This window comes from Rattus norvegicus, chromosome 1 (genome assembly GCF_021556685.1).
Source record: "Rattus norvegicus strain SHRSP/BbbUtx chromosome 1, alternate assembly SHRSP_T2T, whole genome shotgun sequence".
NCBI classification, from domain to species: domain Eukaryota; kingdom Metazoa; phylum Chordata; class Mammalia; order Rodentia; family Muridae; genus Rattus; species Rattus norvegicus.
Genome location: NC_141534.1, coordinates 208364433 through 208382319, shown reverse-complemented (window position 1 = coordinate 208382319; position 17887 = coordinate 208364433). Strand labels below are relative to the sequence as shown.

Below are 17887 nucleotides of genomic sequence, written 5' to 3'. Positions count from 1 at the left end.
TTGGTACTATTTTACGATGTTGAGCTCGAGTGTTAAACAACATTTGGTGGCAGATGTGGGGTCAGACTACAGAAATTGTGAACTACAATATTAATTCTGTTAGAAGGCGGCCTCATCCAGTTTCTTAGTATTCTTCTCTGCCATTTTACATTCCTCTAATAAGGGGAAAGGCCCCTGGATGGATGGGTATGTACTTCTTATATCCACAGTGTCTTTTTCTTACCATAGATGATGGTGGGAGAACATCTCCCCAACAAGACTATACCACTAATGGATGTGGACAAATTTTGCATAATAAGAAAAGAGTCAGCTAGAGTGGCTTAAGGCTGCCCTGCCCCCATGTTTTAAGGATGTGCTAGGCACCTGGTGCAAGTAAGATGAATGGATATGTGATGGAGAGGTGAGAAAAATGGAAGAGTAGAGAAGTGCTTGTGGTTTGGTGAGAGGCAGAGCTGGGGACTTGATGACTTGATGCCAATGGCAGGTCTGAGAGAGGGCTGAGGTTGACAGTAGAATAGATTGTTGCCTAATTTGTTCAAATGCAGCAACTTTGAGCCCATGTGGAGGTAGAATGCCTGCATGCCTCAAAATCCTGCCTAGACACAGGACTGGATGACTCAGTCTCTGGATTAGACTTCTTCAAAGGACCACCATGTATTTGTCTGTGATTTATGCCGAGGTCTGAAGCCATATTGATCTGTTTGGGCCTTGCTGCCTCTCCAAGGTGTGAGTGGGCTTATGCATGTGAGTGGCTTGCATCACCATCTGAGGCTAGGTCCTGCTACCTGCTGACTCCGAGGACAATGTCTGGGTTTATGGTCCTACTCTAGCTGGGGACTGTCTTGATGTCCATGGCACCTGTTACTATTGAAGGCCATTTAGATGTCCATGGTCTATGGTGCCATCTGAAGCCATGTTGATATGCTATCACTAGGGGCCATGCTGATGTATGTGGCCTCCACTATCATCTGAGGCTATGGTGATATCTGGGCCATACTGATGTTGAAGGTGATGTCTAAATCCATGGTCCTAAAGCTGCCAGGGTCTAGGTAGATGTCCATGTCCCCTATTAACCACTGAAAGCCATGATGATGTCCATTATGTATGTTGTAGCTTGAAGCCATACAGATGGCCAAGGTCTGTGGTGCTAACATGGGGTCATATTGAAGTGAGTGGCCTATGCTGCCACATGAGGCCATGTTGATGTTTGTTGTCCAGGGATATCTCTGAGAGATTTGTCAGGGTCCTTGGTCCTACTGCAGGCTGAGGCCATATTCATGGTCTGTACTGTTTCCAGAAACCACCTGGATACCCACCATTTAAGTGCCAGTTAAACTGTAAAGAGCAAGGAAGCTAACTTGGCAGTGATGTCGATGACTAAAGATGCATATTATAGAAAGAGGGACATGGAAGGCTGATGTGACAACTCCTAACCTACCTCAGACTCCTTCCTAAAAGGAAGAGCTTAAAAATGAATGCATCAACTCTTAAAAATTGTGATAAGGATGCTAAAGTGTAGCTTTTTACTCCTGACAGCTTCCTGCCAGGGTAAAGGTGGAGAAGCTGTACATTTCTGAGTAGGAGAAAAGGAGTCAAGAGTTAATTAGAACTTATCTTCCAGGAAGCGAATCAGAGACAAATGACTATTAGGACAAAAATGGATAGCTATCAAAAATAAAAGTTGTTTTTTTATCCATTACATCACTATGATAGAAATTCCTAATTAATGCATTTATGAGATGTGTGTGTGTGTGTGTGTGTGTGTGTGTGTGTGTGTGTGTGTGTGTGTGTGTTTGTCTATGTGACCATTTATATACTTAGTGTTTGGGTGATTATCACTTGTTCTATAGGTTATAGTCATGAGACCTTAACAGAACAAGTGGCACAAAACATGGGTTTACGATGAAACAAACAGGTCAGGCAAATTATTTATGATTCATTACTCATTATTCCTACCATGATTGGATTAAAAATCACCTAGGGTATACCTGAGAGGCACTTCCATCCATGCATGTGAGAGAATTTCCAGAAAGTAATCACTGAAGCAAGGGTCTACTCTCTATGTGGGCAATACCAGTCCAGGTCACTAAAGAGCATGGGCTAAAGGGAAAAAGAGAAAGGCATTTAAGCACAGGTCCTCCTCTTCTATATTTTCTGGGCTGCCATCATGGGAGGAAGCTTTTCTGCTACAAAAGCCCTTTGCCACAAGGCCCTGCCACACTATAGGGTAAAACAGCCATGTGACCATCAAATGAAGCTTCTGGAACCATGAGATAAAACCAATATTTAGAAAAGGTATTTGGGTCACAAGGATGAATTACTGTTCCATATATGATTTCCATCACAACTCCTGGTGTGGTGCAGCAGTTAGGAAGAATAAGGAAGTAAGTTGATGAGGAATGGAGGTAGTTGGAAAAGGATACGGCATCTCAGCAGCAGTTGTTGCAGATGCTGCCCTTTCTCTGCTTGTGTTATCTTCCCACCAATATCTTAGCAATGGGTACAGATGCCCTTCTTCCTCCTCTCACTCTTGTCCCTCTTCCTCTTTCTTCTCTTCTGTTCTAAACAGTGTGTTAACCAGAAGTGGTTGGTCAACACAAAATGGACTCTATCTTTTGTGTGAATGTTTTCTTTTGCTTTGGTATTATTCTGTCTAATTGGTTTGGTCTTATTTTCCATTTTACAGAGAGAGAGAGAGAGAGAGAGAGAGAGAGAGAGAGAGAGAGAGAGAGAGAGGCAGAGAGACAGTGACAGAGAGACAGAGAGAAACAGAGAGTCAGAAAGAAAGAGCAGACAGAGACAGACATAGATAGACAGAGAGACAGATAGAGGCAGAGAGACATACACAGAGACAAAGAGAAACAGAGACAATGAGAGGTATGGATGGAGAGAGATTGAGAGACAGACTTATTGGATGAATAGGTAGGCTAAGGGAAGAGTTGTGGGAAGGAAGAATATAATTAAAATCTGTTATACAGAAAAATTTGTCTATGATTTATTATTTCTTGACTTATATTTAAATATGAAGGAGTTTCACTTTACTGTGCAAATATTCATCTAGCTTCCTCAAAACTCTTGTTGGAGATAATTAATCTTTCCTGTGTTTTGATTATTTATTTTCATTGTCATAAATAAGCTGGAATCACATGTGTGAGTTTATTGTTGAAAGTTAAACTTTATCTCTCTTTACTGAATGCATCCATCCTCAAAGCAGTTGCATCAGTTTTGATATCCATAGCACAGCAGGGAGTTGTGAAATTGTAAACCTGAGTTCTTCTATTCTTGATTCTTCCCAGGATACTGAGACCACAGTGGCCCTGTAAGTTTACTTATGAAATTTGTATTCATTAGCTGTAGTTTTTAGCCAAGGCTCTGTGGTGGTCATAAGCATCAGATCAAAGACTATGTTTTGTGAGTATCACCAGAGTCATCCACTGAAAAATTTTCAGCCAAGGAACATGGAATCCCTAGTTAGATAAACTTTACTGTTGAAATGGTTTGTTCTTGTCAGGAGATAAAGCTGATATTTTTATTTACACTGACTCAAAAAAGGTACAGTGAGTGGAATTGTCCAATTTTCTCATCAAAGTTGTCTAAAGCAACAATAGAGACACCCAACTTTATGAGACTGCTCTAAGTAAATAATGTTTAGGAATTGCTCAGGCCTATAGTACGGCCTACATATTTCCACTTAATGTGAGAAAGAGGCAAATATTCTGCCCAGGGCATGCTTGACATCCTTGTTCCTCAGTGTATAGATGAGAGGGTTTAGGGTTGGGCTGAGGATTGAGTATAGCACTGAGGTAAATTTGTTTCTTTCTGGGCTATAGCTGGAAGCAGGACTGATATAGGCACAGAACACAGATGAATAATACATAACGACCACGATGAGGTGGGACGAGCAGGTAGAAAAGGCTTTCTTCTTGCCCTCAGCAGAACGCATGCGCAGGATGCTGGCAATGATGCAACCATAGGATAACAGGGTTAGCACAAAGTTGATACCTCCATAAAAGGCATCTGACGCAAGAGTCATAATGCTATTAACATATGTGGGGCTACAGGAGAGCAGGAGGAGTGGGGGTATCTCACAGAAGAAGTGGGTGATAACCTTGGGCCCACAGAATGACAGCCGTGTCATCAGACCAGTATTTATAGATGCATTCAGTGCACAGACAGACCATACACCAATGACCACTACCCCACACAGTTGTGGGCTCATCCTGGAGCTGTAGTGGAGGGGACAGCAGATAGCTACATAGCGGTCATAGGCCATGACTGTGAGCAGCAGCAACTCAGAGGATCCAGACCACACAAGGAAGAAGAGCTGGGTCATGCATCCCTTGAAGGAGATGGTGTTTTCCTCAGACAGTAGACCAACCAGCGCTTTGGGCAGAACAGAGGAGGTGCAGATAATGTCCATGGTTGCTAAGTTGCACAGGAAAAAGTACATGGGACTGTGGAGTCCAGTGCTGGAGGTGACCAAAGCAATGATCACAATGTTGCCCATTAGAGCCATTGTATAGAGAGACAGGAAGCAGCCTGTCAGAAACAGTTTTAGACTAGGGTGCTCTGAGAACCCCTGCAGAACAAACTCTGTCACTACTGACTGGTTAGGACTGACCATCTTTGTTTGGTGATGTGTAGATTGGCTTCTGAGAAAAATATTACAGTTTACCACGCTGAAGTCTGATTTTGAAAATTGATCATCTCACCATTTTCTGCTGGCAGAAAGGGAAAGAGGGAATATATTTGCATTAGGGAAACATCTCATCCCATATTTTCTTACCATATCCTTAGGTGGTATTTTTATAGGGAATTTTCACCTAGGACTCTTTTTCTCATAGATTTGGACCAAGAGGGATATCTGCTCCTCCCCTATCTTTTTGAATATGTGAAATGAGTGCAACATTCCTAGCTCAGGACCTGCCTATGCTTTCTGTCCATATTACCTGTAAGCACTATGCTCTTCAGACAGTGCTGGAACCAGTACACCTTCCTCTCATAGCTTCTCATACTTATTTTATAGAGTACAGTTTCGTTTCTCTCACCCATTTCTCACCTTTACCCTATGCCCATGAAAGAACCACAGTATCTTCCTGTTCCCTATGTCAAATATATTCTTCCACATACTCTTACCTCTTTTGTCCAACTTACCTTCAAAGGTTGCAACTGTGTATTTCCCCAGTATTATAATGTATTTCCAATTTCTTTAAGTTTTTCATAATTTCTGCCTTCTTTTCCTTTCCAACATTTCCAATTTCCTCCTCCATTCCTCAAGTTGTATAGAGTGTGTATTTTGGGCCCTAGTCCAAATTCACTGTCTCTCTCCAGTCTTTCAGCACACCACACACTATATAGCTTGCCATCTGACAACTGGCATCTGACATCACCTGACATTGACATCATCTGACATCACCCTTTGATTTTTCTAGCGGTTTCATGAGTTCCTATGTGAATATACTGTACCCCATCTGTTGACATCTTTGTGGCAATTATTTGAAGTGTCACTTATCTGTAAATATTCTTTGCTTTGGATTTCACTGCCCAAGATACAAGGATATTTTCCTTCTTCACTGAGCACATCCATGGCATATTAATGTGTGTAATGTGTTTCATTTCCTGAATCCAGTGGTGGTCAACACTCCCCACATATCCTCAAACCATCTTCTAACTTCATTTTCTTTGGTCACATTTTATTTCATGTCTCATTTCTGTAGTATGTCTCACAACCTATTTTCTCCTCACCTCTTCATACATGTTGAATTTTGAACGTTATTTTTGCCTCCATTTCAGACCAGATGTACTCAAATATAGTATTTGTTGTCTTCAACCATGAGAACAGTGTTAGGTCTAACCATATATCTCCCCTTCTCAATTATATTGCACTAGAGAACACCAATACAGAGTTTGATATTTCAATATGCTCTATAGGAATTGAACTCAGATGTAAATTTCTCATATTATCCTGGCACATTTTGAATCTGTCTAGCTAATTCAAATAAACCTGAATTATGGATTATACTCCTGATAGTACTGATAATCTATGGGTGATATTCAGCACCTTCCCTGGTGAGTATTGATTAGGTTCACCCCTCACTGATATAAGAGAAATATTAGAAAAATAATTAAAACCTATTAGAACATGAACTGTTATATTTTTGTTACCAAATAGCACCTGGAATAAAATGGAAACAGATATATAAATGACATCTCTAAAAAGAAGTGACAGAAAAGTGTAATAAATCAGGTGATTTGAGCTACCAGTTAATGTCCACATACTTATGGATCCATAATTCATTACAAAGCAGTAAAAAAAATACACACTAGAAAAAAGAAAAATACATATTTTTCAATTGATAATCATGGTCAGCTGCATGATTACACATACAAGAAGTATACTATCACTTGCTTAGTCAGAGCTACATGAGAATATTTAATATTAGTTGTGGCTATTGTAAAAGCTGTTTTCTGCCTGTGCCTGGGATCTGAACTGTTCCTACACCACAATTCCCTGCACTTAAATCCCATGGGGGAGAAAGCTGGACCCTCAGAAGTGCAGACACTCCTGAGAACCAAATGTTGATGAATACTTTCTGCCCACATTCCTGACCAAAGAGTAAATCACCTAGTGCCATCTGTGCCCCCTGGAAACAGGGAACTTAGAGCAGTCAGGAGTAAGACCCTTTGGGTTTCTGCCTGCACTGAGAGTTGAAAGTCAGTTGCCAGGAGCACCTACACACCTGAGAGCAGAGCACTCTGTTCCCAGATCCAGCTGAAAGAAAACAGGTCTGCAGGAGTGCTGATACACAGGCCTACAGGAGGGTCAAGCCACTGTCAGAGACAGCAAGAGAAGCTAACATCAGAGACAGCTGATGGCAAAGGCAAGTGTAGGAACCTAAGCAGCAGAAACCAAGTCTACTTGGCATCATCAGAACCCAGATCTCCCACCAAAGCAAATACAGGATATGCAAACACACCTGAAAGGCAAGATTTGGATTTAAAATAACATTTTATGATGATGATGGAGGACTTTAAGAAGGACGTAAATAACTCCCTTAAAGAAACCCAGGACAACACAGGTAAACAAATAGAATTCCTTAAAGAGGAAACACAAAAATCCCTTAAAGAATCTTTTCAAGAATTGCAGGAAAACAGAACCAAACAGGTGAAGGAAATGGACAAAACCATCTAGGATTTAAAAATGGAAGTAGAAACAATAAAGACAGCACAAAGAAAGACAACCCCGGAGATAGTAAACTCTCTTGTTGATAGAAAGTCAACAAGAGAGATAAGCCATTAGGCAGACTACCAGAGGGCACAGAGAGTATATCCAAATCAGAATGAAAAGAGAGAAACAACTACAGGGGGGTGGATGGGAAGAGGAACATCCTTATAGAAGAAGGGGACTGGGAGGGAATAGGGGTCTTACGGACAGGAAACCGGGAAAGGGAATAACATTTGAAATGTAAATAAAGAAAACTAAAAACAAAACAAAACAAAACAAAACAAAAAACAAAAAACCAAGCTGGTGGGTGAGTAACTGTGAGGTGGGACTGGGGGGATTATTTAACGGAAAAAAAGGAAGAAAGAGTGTTTCCTTTATTTCTATCTCGGTCTGTTTGTCCTTTATATAAAGGAGGGCTACTTTTTTTTTTTTGAGTTAATTTTGTATCCAATCACTTTGCTGAAGGAGTTTATCCACTGTAGGAATTCTCTTCAACTTCTTCCTTTCCAATTTGTATCCTCCTTGATCTCTTTAAGTTGTCTCAATACTTTAGTTAGAACTTCAAATACTATATTGAATAAATATAGGAAGTGGGCAGCCTTGACTTGTACCTGATTTTAGTAGATTGCTTTAAGTATTTCTCCATTCAATTTAATGTTGGCTACTGGCTTACTGTATATTGCTTTGATTATGGTTAGGCATGTACATTGTATCCCTGATGTCTCTAAGACTTATAACATGAAGGGGTGGTGGATTTTGTCAGAGGCTTTTTCAGCATCTAATGAGGTGATCATGTGTTTTTTTATTTCTTTTTGTTTACATGTTGGATTATGTTGATGGATTTTCATATATTAAACCATCCCTGAATCCCTGGGATGAAGCCTACTTGATCATGGTGGATTATGTTTTTGATGTGTTCTTGGATTCTTTTTGCAAGTACTCTGTTAGGCTTGCAGACAGGAGACTAGTTTAACTGTCATCCAAGAGGCTCTACCCAGCAAATGACTGAAACAGATGCAGACACCTGCACCCAAATATTAGACAGAGGTTGGGGACTCTTATAGAAGGGAAAATTGAAGGCCCCAAAGGGAATGGGAACTTCAAAGGAAGACCACCAGAGTCAACTAACCTGGGACCCTTGGGGGATTTCAGAGACTGAAACACCAACCAAAGAGCACACACCAGCTGGACCCAGAACCCCTGCACATGTGTAGCAGATGTATAGCTTGGTCTTCATGTGGATTCCCCAACAACTGGAGTGGGGGGCTATCCCTTATGCTTTTGTTTTGCTCATCTGTGGAATATGCTTCACTAACTGGACTGCCTTGTCTTGCCCTAGTGGAAGAACATGCTCCTAGTCCTGCAGAAACTTGATGTAACAGGGTTGGGGCATACCCAAGGTGGGCCTGAACCCTCTCAGAGGAAAAGGGGAGAGTTTAGGGGGAGGAACTCTGTGACGTTAGACTGGGAGAGAGGCAGCAATTGGGAAGTAAAGTGAATAAATAAATGAAAAAGTAAATTAAAAATCAAATGAACAAATGAAAGAATTATGCTAGATCCTTATCATTAAACTTTAAATTATCTAGACTCCAAGTGGATCAAGATGTCAACTCCAAGTGGATTCAACACTCCAAAAATAACAATGGAGAAAATAGGGATATGCTTGAACTCATTGATACTGGAAAGATCTTTCTGAACAGAATCATGGTCATATAGACATTGAGATCAATAATTGACCAACAGGCTCAATGTAGCTGCACTGCTTCTGTAGAGTAAAGAACACCATCATTTGAGTCAAGGATATTCTACAGAATGGCAAAAATCTTTACCATTTGGACATCTGACAGAGCATTAGTATCTGAAATAGACAAATAATAAAAAACTTTAAACAAAACCCAAACAATCCTATACACCTGGCTACAGGAACTAAACTGAGAATTTTCAAAAGATGTAACACAAATACATGAAAAATATTTCTACAAGTTCAACATGCTAAGTTATCAGAGAAATGCAATTTCAAACTTATTTGAGAAATCAATGTCCCTCCAGTCAGAATGATCAAGGGATGAAAAAGAAAGGTAGAACCAAATACTGTGGGGAAGAGAGCTGACCACCCAGGATTGCAGACATCCTGAGACCGCAGGACTAACTGCCACCTCTGCACACCTCTGCCTACATCCCTGGTCCAAGGGGAAACTGCACAGTGCTCTGGACACAGGGATATAGGAACAGACAGCCACTGTTACTGGCAGTTCTGGTCCCCAGGACCGAACTGAACCAGTCAAACAGCTCCCTGCACCCAAATACCTTGGGGAGAGAGCTGAACCCTCAGAAGTGTGGATACTCCTGAGAAGTCAAAGGAGACATCCATCTGTGCCAGTCCAGACCCAAGAAGGGGTTGCATAGTGCCAACTGTGCCTGCTGGATGCAAGGACCTACGAGCAATCAGGGCAGGACCCTTTGATTCCTGCCCACACGTAGAGTTGGAAGACAGTCTTCAGGAGTGCCGACACACCTGAAATCAGAGCACCTGTTCTCAGGAAAGGCTGAAAGAAAACAGGAAAACTGTTCTTATACCGAAACCACATAAAGACCCAACAAAGAAAGAGAACTTCAGACCAATTTCCCTTATATATGTCGACGCAAACATACTCAATAAAATTCTTGCAAACCGAATCCAAGAACACAACAAAACGATCATCCATCATGATCAAGTAGGCTTCATCCCAGGGATTCTGGGATGGTTTAATATATGAGAATCCATCAATGTAATCCACTATGTAAACAAACTCAAAGAAAAGAACCACATGATGATTTTATTTGATGCTGAGAAAGCATTTGACAAAATTCAGTACCCCTTCATGAGAAAAGTCCTGGAAATATCAGGAATTCAAGGCCCATATCTAAACATAGTAAAAGCAATATACAGCAAACCAGTAGCTATCATCAAACTAAATGGAGAGAAACTTGAAGCAATTCCACTAAAATCAGGGTCTAGACAGGCTGCCCACTCTCTCCCTACTTATTCAATATAGTACTTGAAGTCCTAGCCAGAGCAATCAGACAGCAAAAGGAGTTCAAAGGGATACAAATTGGAAGGGAAGAAATCAAAATATCACTATTTGCAGATGTTATGATAGTGTACTTAAGTGACCCCAGAGAACTACTTAACCTGATAAAAACCTTCATCAAAGTATTGAGGTATAAAATTAACTCAAACAAGTCAGTAGCCTTCCTCTACTGAAAGGATAAACAGGCTGACAAAGAAATTAAGGAAATGACACCCTTCACAATATTCCCAAATAATAAAAAGATATCTTGGTGTGGCAATAGGGCAAGACAAGACAATATTCGTCCCTTATCTAGTCATCTATATATACCTACACTCATTTAAATATGTTGATTTCATGTCAAAACTAGTGTGAGCATTATGGATGGGGAATGAGTAAGGCTGAGTATGAACATAAGGCAAAAATATCAGACATGAAAAACTGATCATGACTAGTAGGTAGACATTTTTTGTTTATACAATGGAAAAGAAAACCAAACATTTCTACTATCTTCTGCCCTTTGTCCCAGGACTATTCATTAGTGTTAAGAAATTATAAGTCGATGTCCCTCCATGCTGATGTTCAATCACTGGCAAAAATGTCACTTTTATAATGAGACTTTTGCTTTCCATTGTTAGCCAAATGAGTCACATAAATGAGATTTTACTTTTCACTCACCTTTTCCTGTCACAGTAAATTGAGGTGACAGTGGCTTCCACAAAGTGCACACTGTACTGGGCACAGACTCTCCTTTCTTGCAAACAGCAAGTCTTAATACCCCTCTGAAGCTCTGTCTTCCTTTGTATAGAGGTCACTGACCTTCAGAAATACCTGTCATTTCTGAGACCAGGGCCAGTATATGTCCTGGTGCCTCCTGGGATAGAAACTCACAAAGAAAGCTCTTAGGATAAATTAAGGGAGACTCATGACCACATGACCCAAGGTCTCTGTAGACTTGTGTGGAGGAGGGTGGTCAGGGAGTCTTTTTATTAGAGATGTGAGACTTTGACATTTATTAATCAGCAGTGTTTATGTTTCTATTTATTTTGTAGCCTGGTAGTTCTTTTAATTTGCTAGCCTGCAATAATTTATTCCATATGTTTTCTTGCATGTGTTTTAACTTCTTCATGTTCTCTCTAATGACCTACATTGATGGATCTATCATCTGTCTGTCTGTCCGTCCATCCATCTATCTATCTATCTATCTATCTATCTATCTATCTATCTATCTATCTATCTATCTATCCATCCATTCATCTTAACATCCATCTGAGTAGATAAATCTGTAGGGAGATACAGCTTAAATTTGGGGCATTTGCTATATTATGTTTTGTGTTATAGTTAATGGTAAACATTCCATAAGTCATGCCCCACTATTATGGTATTCAAAACCCTGGAAAAGGAACCACAAACTCAATTTAGACTCTGATCAGTCATTTTTACGAGTAGGTTCACAGTTGCTAGCCAAAATCAGAGATATATGACTCAGATCCAGGTGAAGGAATGGCTTTTAAAAATGAAAACCACAAGAGGTCATTGAATAGCTGCACTAGCAAGTTACAGAAACCAAAGTGCTGTTCACCCCTGCCACAATTAAGCAGTCAAGGTGAGCTTAAAATATTATGTGAATATCTCCATTGGCAGGTACAGAAGCCAAAATTGAGCACATATTCATATGTTAAGCAGATGGTCATGGCTGTACATATTTCAGTGGGGGCTCAAGGATTCAGATTTTCTGGGACTTACTTTCCAAGAACTTCAGTCAGAAACAAATACCCATTAGGTACCAAGATAGAAGTAGGTAAAAAGTGGAGTTTCTTTGGCCATCACATTTCACATTTGTTCCAGATCATATGAGTCAAATCATTGATTCATGCTCAGGTGCAGGCTGGTACCATAGTTGTAGAGTTTGTATTTTCACAAAATAAATTCTGTTTTTAATATACATTAGTAACCTGTTGCCCGAGGCCTGGGCTACTCAAAGCCTGACCCTACCTGCCCTTGAGTGTTGAAGATGTGGTGTGGTACAAAGTCAATGACACAGACTCCAGGAGTAGATGAGAAATGCTGCAGCAAACTCATCTGAACACTGCTGCAAGCTCCTTTAATGCCTTCCACCCTTGTCCCAATGGTCCCAAGAAAGCATCTCTTGTAAACATCAGTGCCTGTTTGACTGGCATTGTCTGCACCAGCAATCCTTGGTCTCACAGGCAGTCCTCAATCAGGTCCTCCTGCAGGAGATGCTTTGTGGCTGTGCAGCCCCCAGCATTTACGTAGAAGCAGTCCTGCCATTAGTCATCAGATAAATGCACATTTCTGACCATGTTTGTTTTCCCCTCTCCATTCTATTGTACTAGAAAACACCAATGCACAGTTTTATTTTTCACGTAAATTTTCAGACAAAGAATTACAGAAGCAATTTCCTCACACGGTTGTAGCATTTTCTGAGTCCATCTAGATAATTCAAGGACAACTGAATTTTGGATTATACTCCTGATAGTACTGATTATCTACGGGTGACATTAACCTCGTCCCCAGGGTGTGTTCATTAAGATTCACTCTAAGCTGAGTGAAATAGAATGATTCAAAAAAAATAATTGAATCCTATTAAAATATTTACAGTCTGATAGAATTCTATTACCAATCACACATCTATAAAAATCTAATTACATGAAGTAATAACTAATAGATTAGTAAATGATACCCCTAAATATAATGACAAGAGAAATATGATAATATGAGTAATTTGTGGACTCAGATAAAAGTCCACACACCCATAGGCACATGATTTATTACAAAGGAGTTAAAAAAATACTAAAGACAGCATCTTTAACTAATGGTAATGCTGAAACTAGATGATTACATGCAGAAGAATTATACTAGACCCTTACTAAACTTTAAAAACCTAGACTCCAAGTGGATCAAGATGTCAACCTAAGACCCAACACCCTTAAAATGACAATGGAGAATACAGGAATATGCGCACACTCATTGTCACTGAAAAGGTCTTTCTGAAGAGAATTATGGTCATGTAGACATTGAGATCAATAATTGACACATAGGCTCAATGTAACTGCACTGCTTCTGTACAGCAAAGAACACCATCATTTGAGTTAAGAGGCAACCTACAGAAAGGCAAAATATTTTTTTTACCATCTGGACATCTGACAGAAGGTTAATATATAGAATATACAAAAAAATAAAAAGTAAACAACAATAAAACAAACAATTCAACTTAACTGGAGAATGGAACTAAACAGAATTTTCAAAAGAAGAACAAATTGATAAAAACAAATTTTAAATGTTCAATATCTGTAGTCACCAGAGAAATGCAAATTAAAAATGTTTTGAGATTAAGTTTTACTTCCTTCAGAATGACAAAAGAAATGAAACACCCCTTCATCTTAAAAGTCTTTGAGAAATCAGGGATGAGCGGCACATCCTTATACACAATAAAAGCAGCACACTTCAAGACAACAACCAACATCAAATTAAATGGAGAGACACTTTAAGCAATTCCACTAAAAAGCAGAGACAAGGCAAGGCTGTCCACTCTCTCTGCATTCCCTCAATATTTCACTTAAAATTTTAGGTAAAACAATAAGACAACAAAAGGCGATTGAGTCAATACAAATTGGAAAAAAGAAGTGAAAGTATCACTATTCATGCATATCACATATACAGTCGACACCCCAAATTCTATCAGATAAACACTTTCAGCAGAGTGGCTGGATACGAAATTCACTCAAAGAAATCGGTAGCCCTCTTTTCTACAAATGGTAAGTGGGCAGAGAAAGAAGTTATCGAAACAACACCCTTCACAGTGGCAAAAATAGTACAAAATATTTTGGTGTAACTCTAAGCAAGCAAGTGAAAGATCTGTGTGACAAGAACTTCAAGTTTCTCTCTGAAGAAAGAAATTGAGTAAGATAACAGAAGTTGGGTGTCTACAGATTCACTGAAATTCCCATTAAAATTCTGACAGAATTCTTTACAGAACTTAAAAGAGCAATTTTCAAGTTCATATGCAAAAACAAAAAACCGAGGATAGCTTAAGCAATCCTGTACAATGAAATAACTTTTGGAGGAAGCACCTTCTCTGATGCCATGGTTCCATCTTTACCTCTGCACTTGTGTAGGCAGGAGAAATTTTGGGTTAAAGATTTCATGAGTGAGTTGGTGTCATTTACCCTTCACTGGGGGTTTTGCCTGGCTACAGAATATGGCCACATCATGTCCCATATCCCACACTGCTAGGAGCCTTAGCTAGAGTCATCCCCTTAAACTCCTGGGAGCTTTGCCCATCACAGACCTCTGGCATGTTATAGAAATGTTCCCACCCTGCCAGCTACCAATTTCCATTCACTTTCCTGGCCCTCTCTCCTAGTCTATCCCCACACCTGATGCTGATTCCCTTTTCCCCATTCCCCTGCCACCGAGTTCCTTCTCTCCATCTGCCTCCAATGACTTTTAATTCCCCTTCTGAGTGAAATTTAAGCATCCTTAAAAATCCTTGCTAGTAAGTGCTGTCACTTGAGTTTTTGGTTTTAGCCATTCTGAGTCACCAGGGTGACTCTTACACATTACCAGATATAGTCACAGCCAAAAGTTCAACCTTGGCTATCTCTGGAAGACAGACTCTTTGTGGTCTCAGAAAACACTTCCCAGAAGATTTTACCTCAAGAATGCTGAGCTCTTCTTAATCACCACTAATTTCTTATTTTTATTTTTTATTTATTTATTTTTGTTATCTTTATTAACTTGAGTATTTCTTATTTACATTTCAATTGTTGTTCCCTTTCCCGGTTTCTAGGCCAACATCCCCCTAAGCCCTCACCCTCTTCTTCTATATTGGTGTTCCCCTCCCCATCCTCCCCCCATTACCGCCCTCCCCCCAACAATCACATTCACTGGGGGTTCAGTCTTAGCAGGACCCAGGGCTTCCCCTTCCACTGGTGCTCTTACTAGGATATTCATTGCTATCTATGAGGTCAGAGTCCAGGGTCAGTCCATGTATAGGTTTTAGGTAGTGGCTTAGTTCCTGGAAGCTCTGGTTGCTTGGCATTATTGTACATATGGGGTCTCGAGCCCCTTCAAGCTCTTCCAGTTCTTTCTCTGATTCCTTCAATAGGGGACCTATTCTCAGTTCAGTGGTTTGCTGCTGGCATTCGCCTCTGTATTTGCTGTATTCTGGCTGTGTCTCTCAGGAGCAATCTACATCCGGCTCCTTTCGGTCTGCACTTCTTTGCTTCATCCATCTTGTCTAATTGGATGGCTGTATATGTATGGGCCTCATGTGGAGCAGGCTCTGAATGGTGTTCCTTCTGCCTCTGTTTTAATCTTTGTCTCCCTATTCTCTGCCAAGTGTATTCTTGTTCCCCTTTCAAAGAAGGAGTAATCACCACTAATTTCTTAACTCCAACTGACCAGCATCAATAGTTCCAGTAACATCAAAGATTTGATTTAGTAGTTCTATTATCTTGTTAATCACATCTGATTCTTCAGCCCCAGCTAACAAAAAATCACAGAATCTTCATAATCAAAACAGAAGTCCAGGAATGGCACCACTGACGATGTGCTGGGTCTTACCCATTGTCATTATTTGAGAAAATGCCTTACAGCTGGGACTCATGAAGGCATTTCCATAACTGAGGCTGCTTTTCCTGTGATAACTCCAGCAGGTGTCAAGTTGACACACAAAAGTAGCTAGTACAAGCACCAATTATACCAGCCCAGTGGGAAATGTCTGTTCTGAACAAGGCCAGCAACCTGACCTTGATTACAATATGAGGATCATCTAAAGATGATTCAACAAAGCTGTCTTTTGGGCTCATGTCTGTGAGTGCTAAACTGCCCAGAACTGAACAAATAGTGAATCAGAAAGGTGCCCAGTTCTGGAATTTCTAAGTCCAAATTGAGACTGGCTAGTGCATGGGAGGGGAATTTTCTTTTTGAAAAATAAATTACAACAGAGAGATCAAAAGATTATGAGCATAAATCTGTGATTGGCAGAGGCTGGAGTAGACACAGTACTTTCTGATAGCCTCAGCATCCTATATATTATCTGCTGGCTTCACAGAAATAGTACTAACTTCACCTTGTGCACCCTACCAGGTGATATTATGTGCTGAGTCTAATCAGAATGAAACCAGACATTTCCTTCACAGTATAAGGGAGGAGCATCATTATTTATATTGAATCCTACTCAACAATTGTCATTTATCATATGAGATAAATTACAGAGCGAAGATGTTTGGTCAAAGATCACTTTGGTAGAGCATGACTCCATTTTACTTGGACCTTATAACTGAGACATGCCATGTGCTAGTGCATCCAGTAGCCAAATATCCAAATGTGTTTTTGGAATATTTCATGCATGATATGGAGACAAATGGCCCTTGTGGAATACTGTAGATCAATAGTCTCCTCATACACATTATGCTTGGCAAGCAATATTTTGATGCCTGCCATTCATATTGGCCTAGCAGACAATATTATCATCTATAGATATGATATTGTCATACAGAAGGAAAAAATCAGACATTTCCAAACTGTTTACCAATGCACACTGTGAAGTAGAGAAGTACCTGCCTCTTCTTGAGCCCTCTTTCCTGTAATCTATCATGCTCTTTGGAATTTAGCTTTCATTGTGCCTAAGAGGACATGGGATATTCTAGTATCCAGGTCGGGAGTTTGTGGGAGCAAATTCACAGGAATCTCTCATGATTACATGTAAGCGAGATCTCAACAGGGCTGACTTGAGAATCTTCAGAAGATGAGCCTCAACCAGGAGCAAAACTGCTAAGGATCTTCACCAGAGTCATGAACTGGAGTGTCTGCAGATATTATGGTCAAGACAGCAAAAGTGGCAGAGAAAGAATATGCACCTCCAGCACTGTTAACACAGCCCCCCATAAGGTGAAGAGCATTTTCTGTCCCCAGAATAGTGGACTTGGACAACAGGTAAGAAAATACCTTTTATGGCAATTTTTCACCATTCTCTTTGGATATCACAGACCAAAAAGGGAACATTAAAAGTGCTATCTAATCAATATAGATCTTGGATTCATTTAAATTTGTTAGTTTCATTTCAAAATTAGTGGGAATACAATGGATGAATGAATAAGTCCAGGTAAGACTATAAGACAAAAATAACAGACATGAATAAACTCTTTGATTATGATTAAAATCTAGTCTGTTGTTTGTACAATGGAGCAGGAAACCAAATCTATCACATTCTATTTTCTGATCTTCAAACACTCTTCATCAAACCCAGGATAGGTTGAGAACCTGACCCTTCTGTGTTTCTGTCCCTCTGCCCTGATTTCCAAAAACTTAGACAAATGTGATTTTTAGAGAGTTATCTTTTGCTTGGGAGTACCATTGGAGGCTGAAGAATCACACTGTGTAAGATAAGTCTTCACTCACCTGACCCTGTCCCAGTGAATTGAGGTGACAGATGGCTCCCACACACTGCCAACTTTGCTGAGCACAGACTGTTCTCTCTTGCAAGCACCAAGTCTTTTGTCCTTCTGAAGTTCTGCTTCCTTTGTGTTGAGTTTCAGTTGGCCATCACAAATTCCAGTCATTTTCTGAGTCCAGGGGCAGGTGT

The 17887-nt window shown here is 40.1% G+C and overlaps 1 protein-coding gene across 1 annotated transcript; it reads right to left on the bottom strand.

Moving 5' to 3' along the window:
- Nucleotides 1–3691: 3691 nt before the first annotated feature.
- Nucleotides 3692–4624, bottom strand: Or13a18 (olfactory receptor family 13 subfamily A member 18). Its single transcript, NM_001000240.1, has one exon. It carries the CDS (start codon nucleotides 4622–4624, stop codon nucleotides 3692–3694), a length of 933 nt encoding a protein of 310 aa, NP_001000240.1.
- Between the last annotated feature and the right edge of the window lie 13263 nt (nucleotides 4625–17887).

Excerpts from the sequence above, each read along its gene's own strand:
- Or13a18 (NM_001000240.1), bottom strand. The coding sequence starts at position 4,624 with ATGGTCAGTCCTAACCAGTCAGTAGTGACAGAGTTTGTTCTGCAGGGG.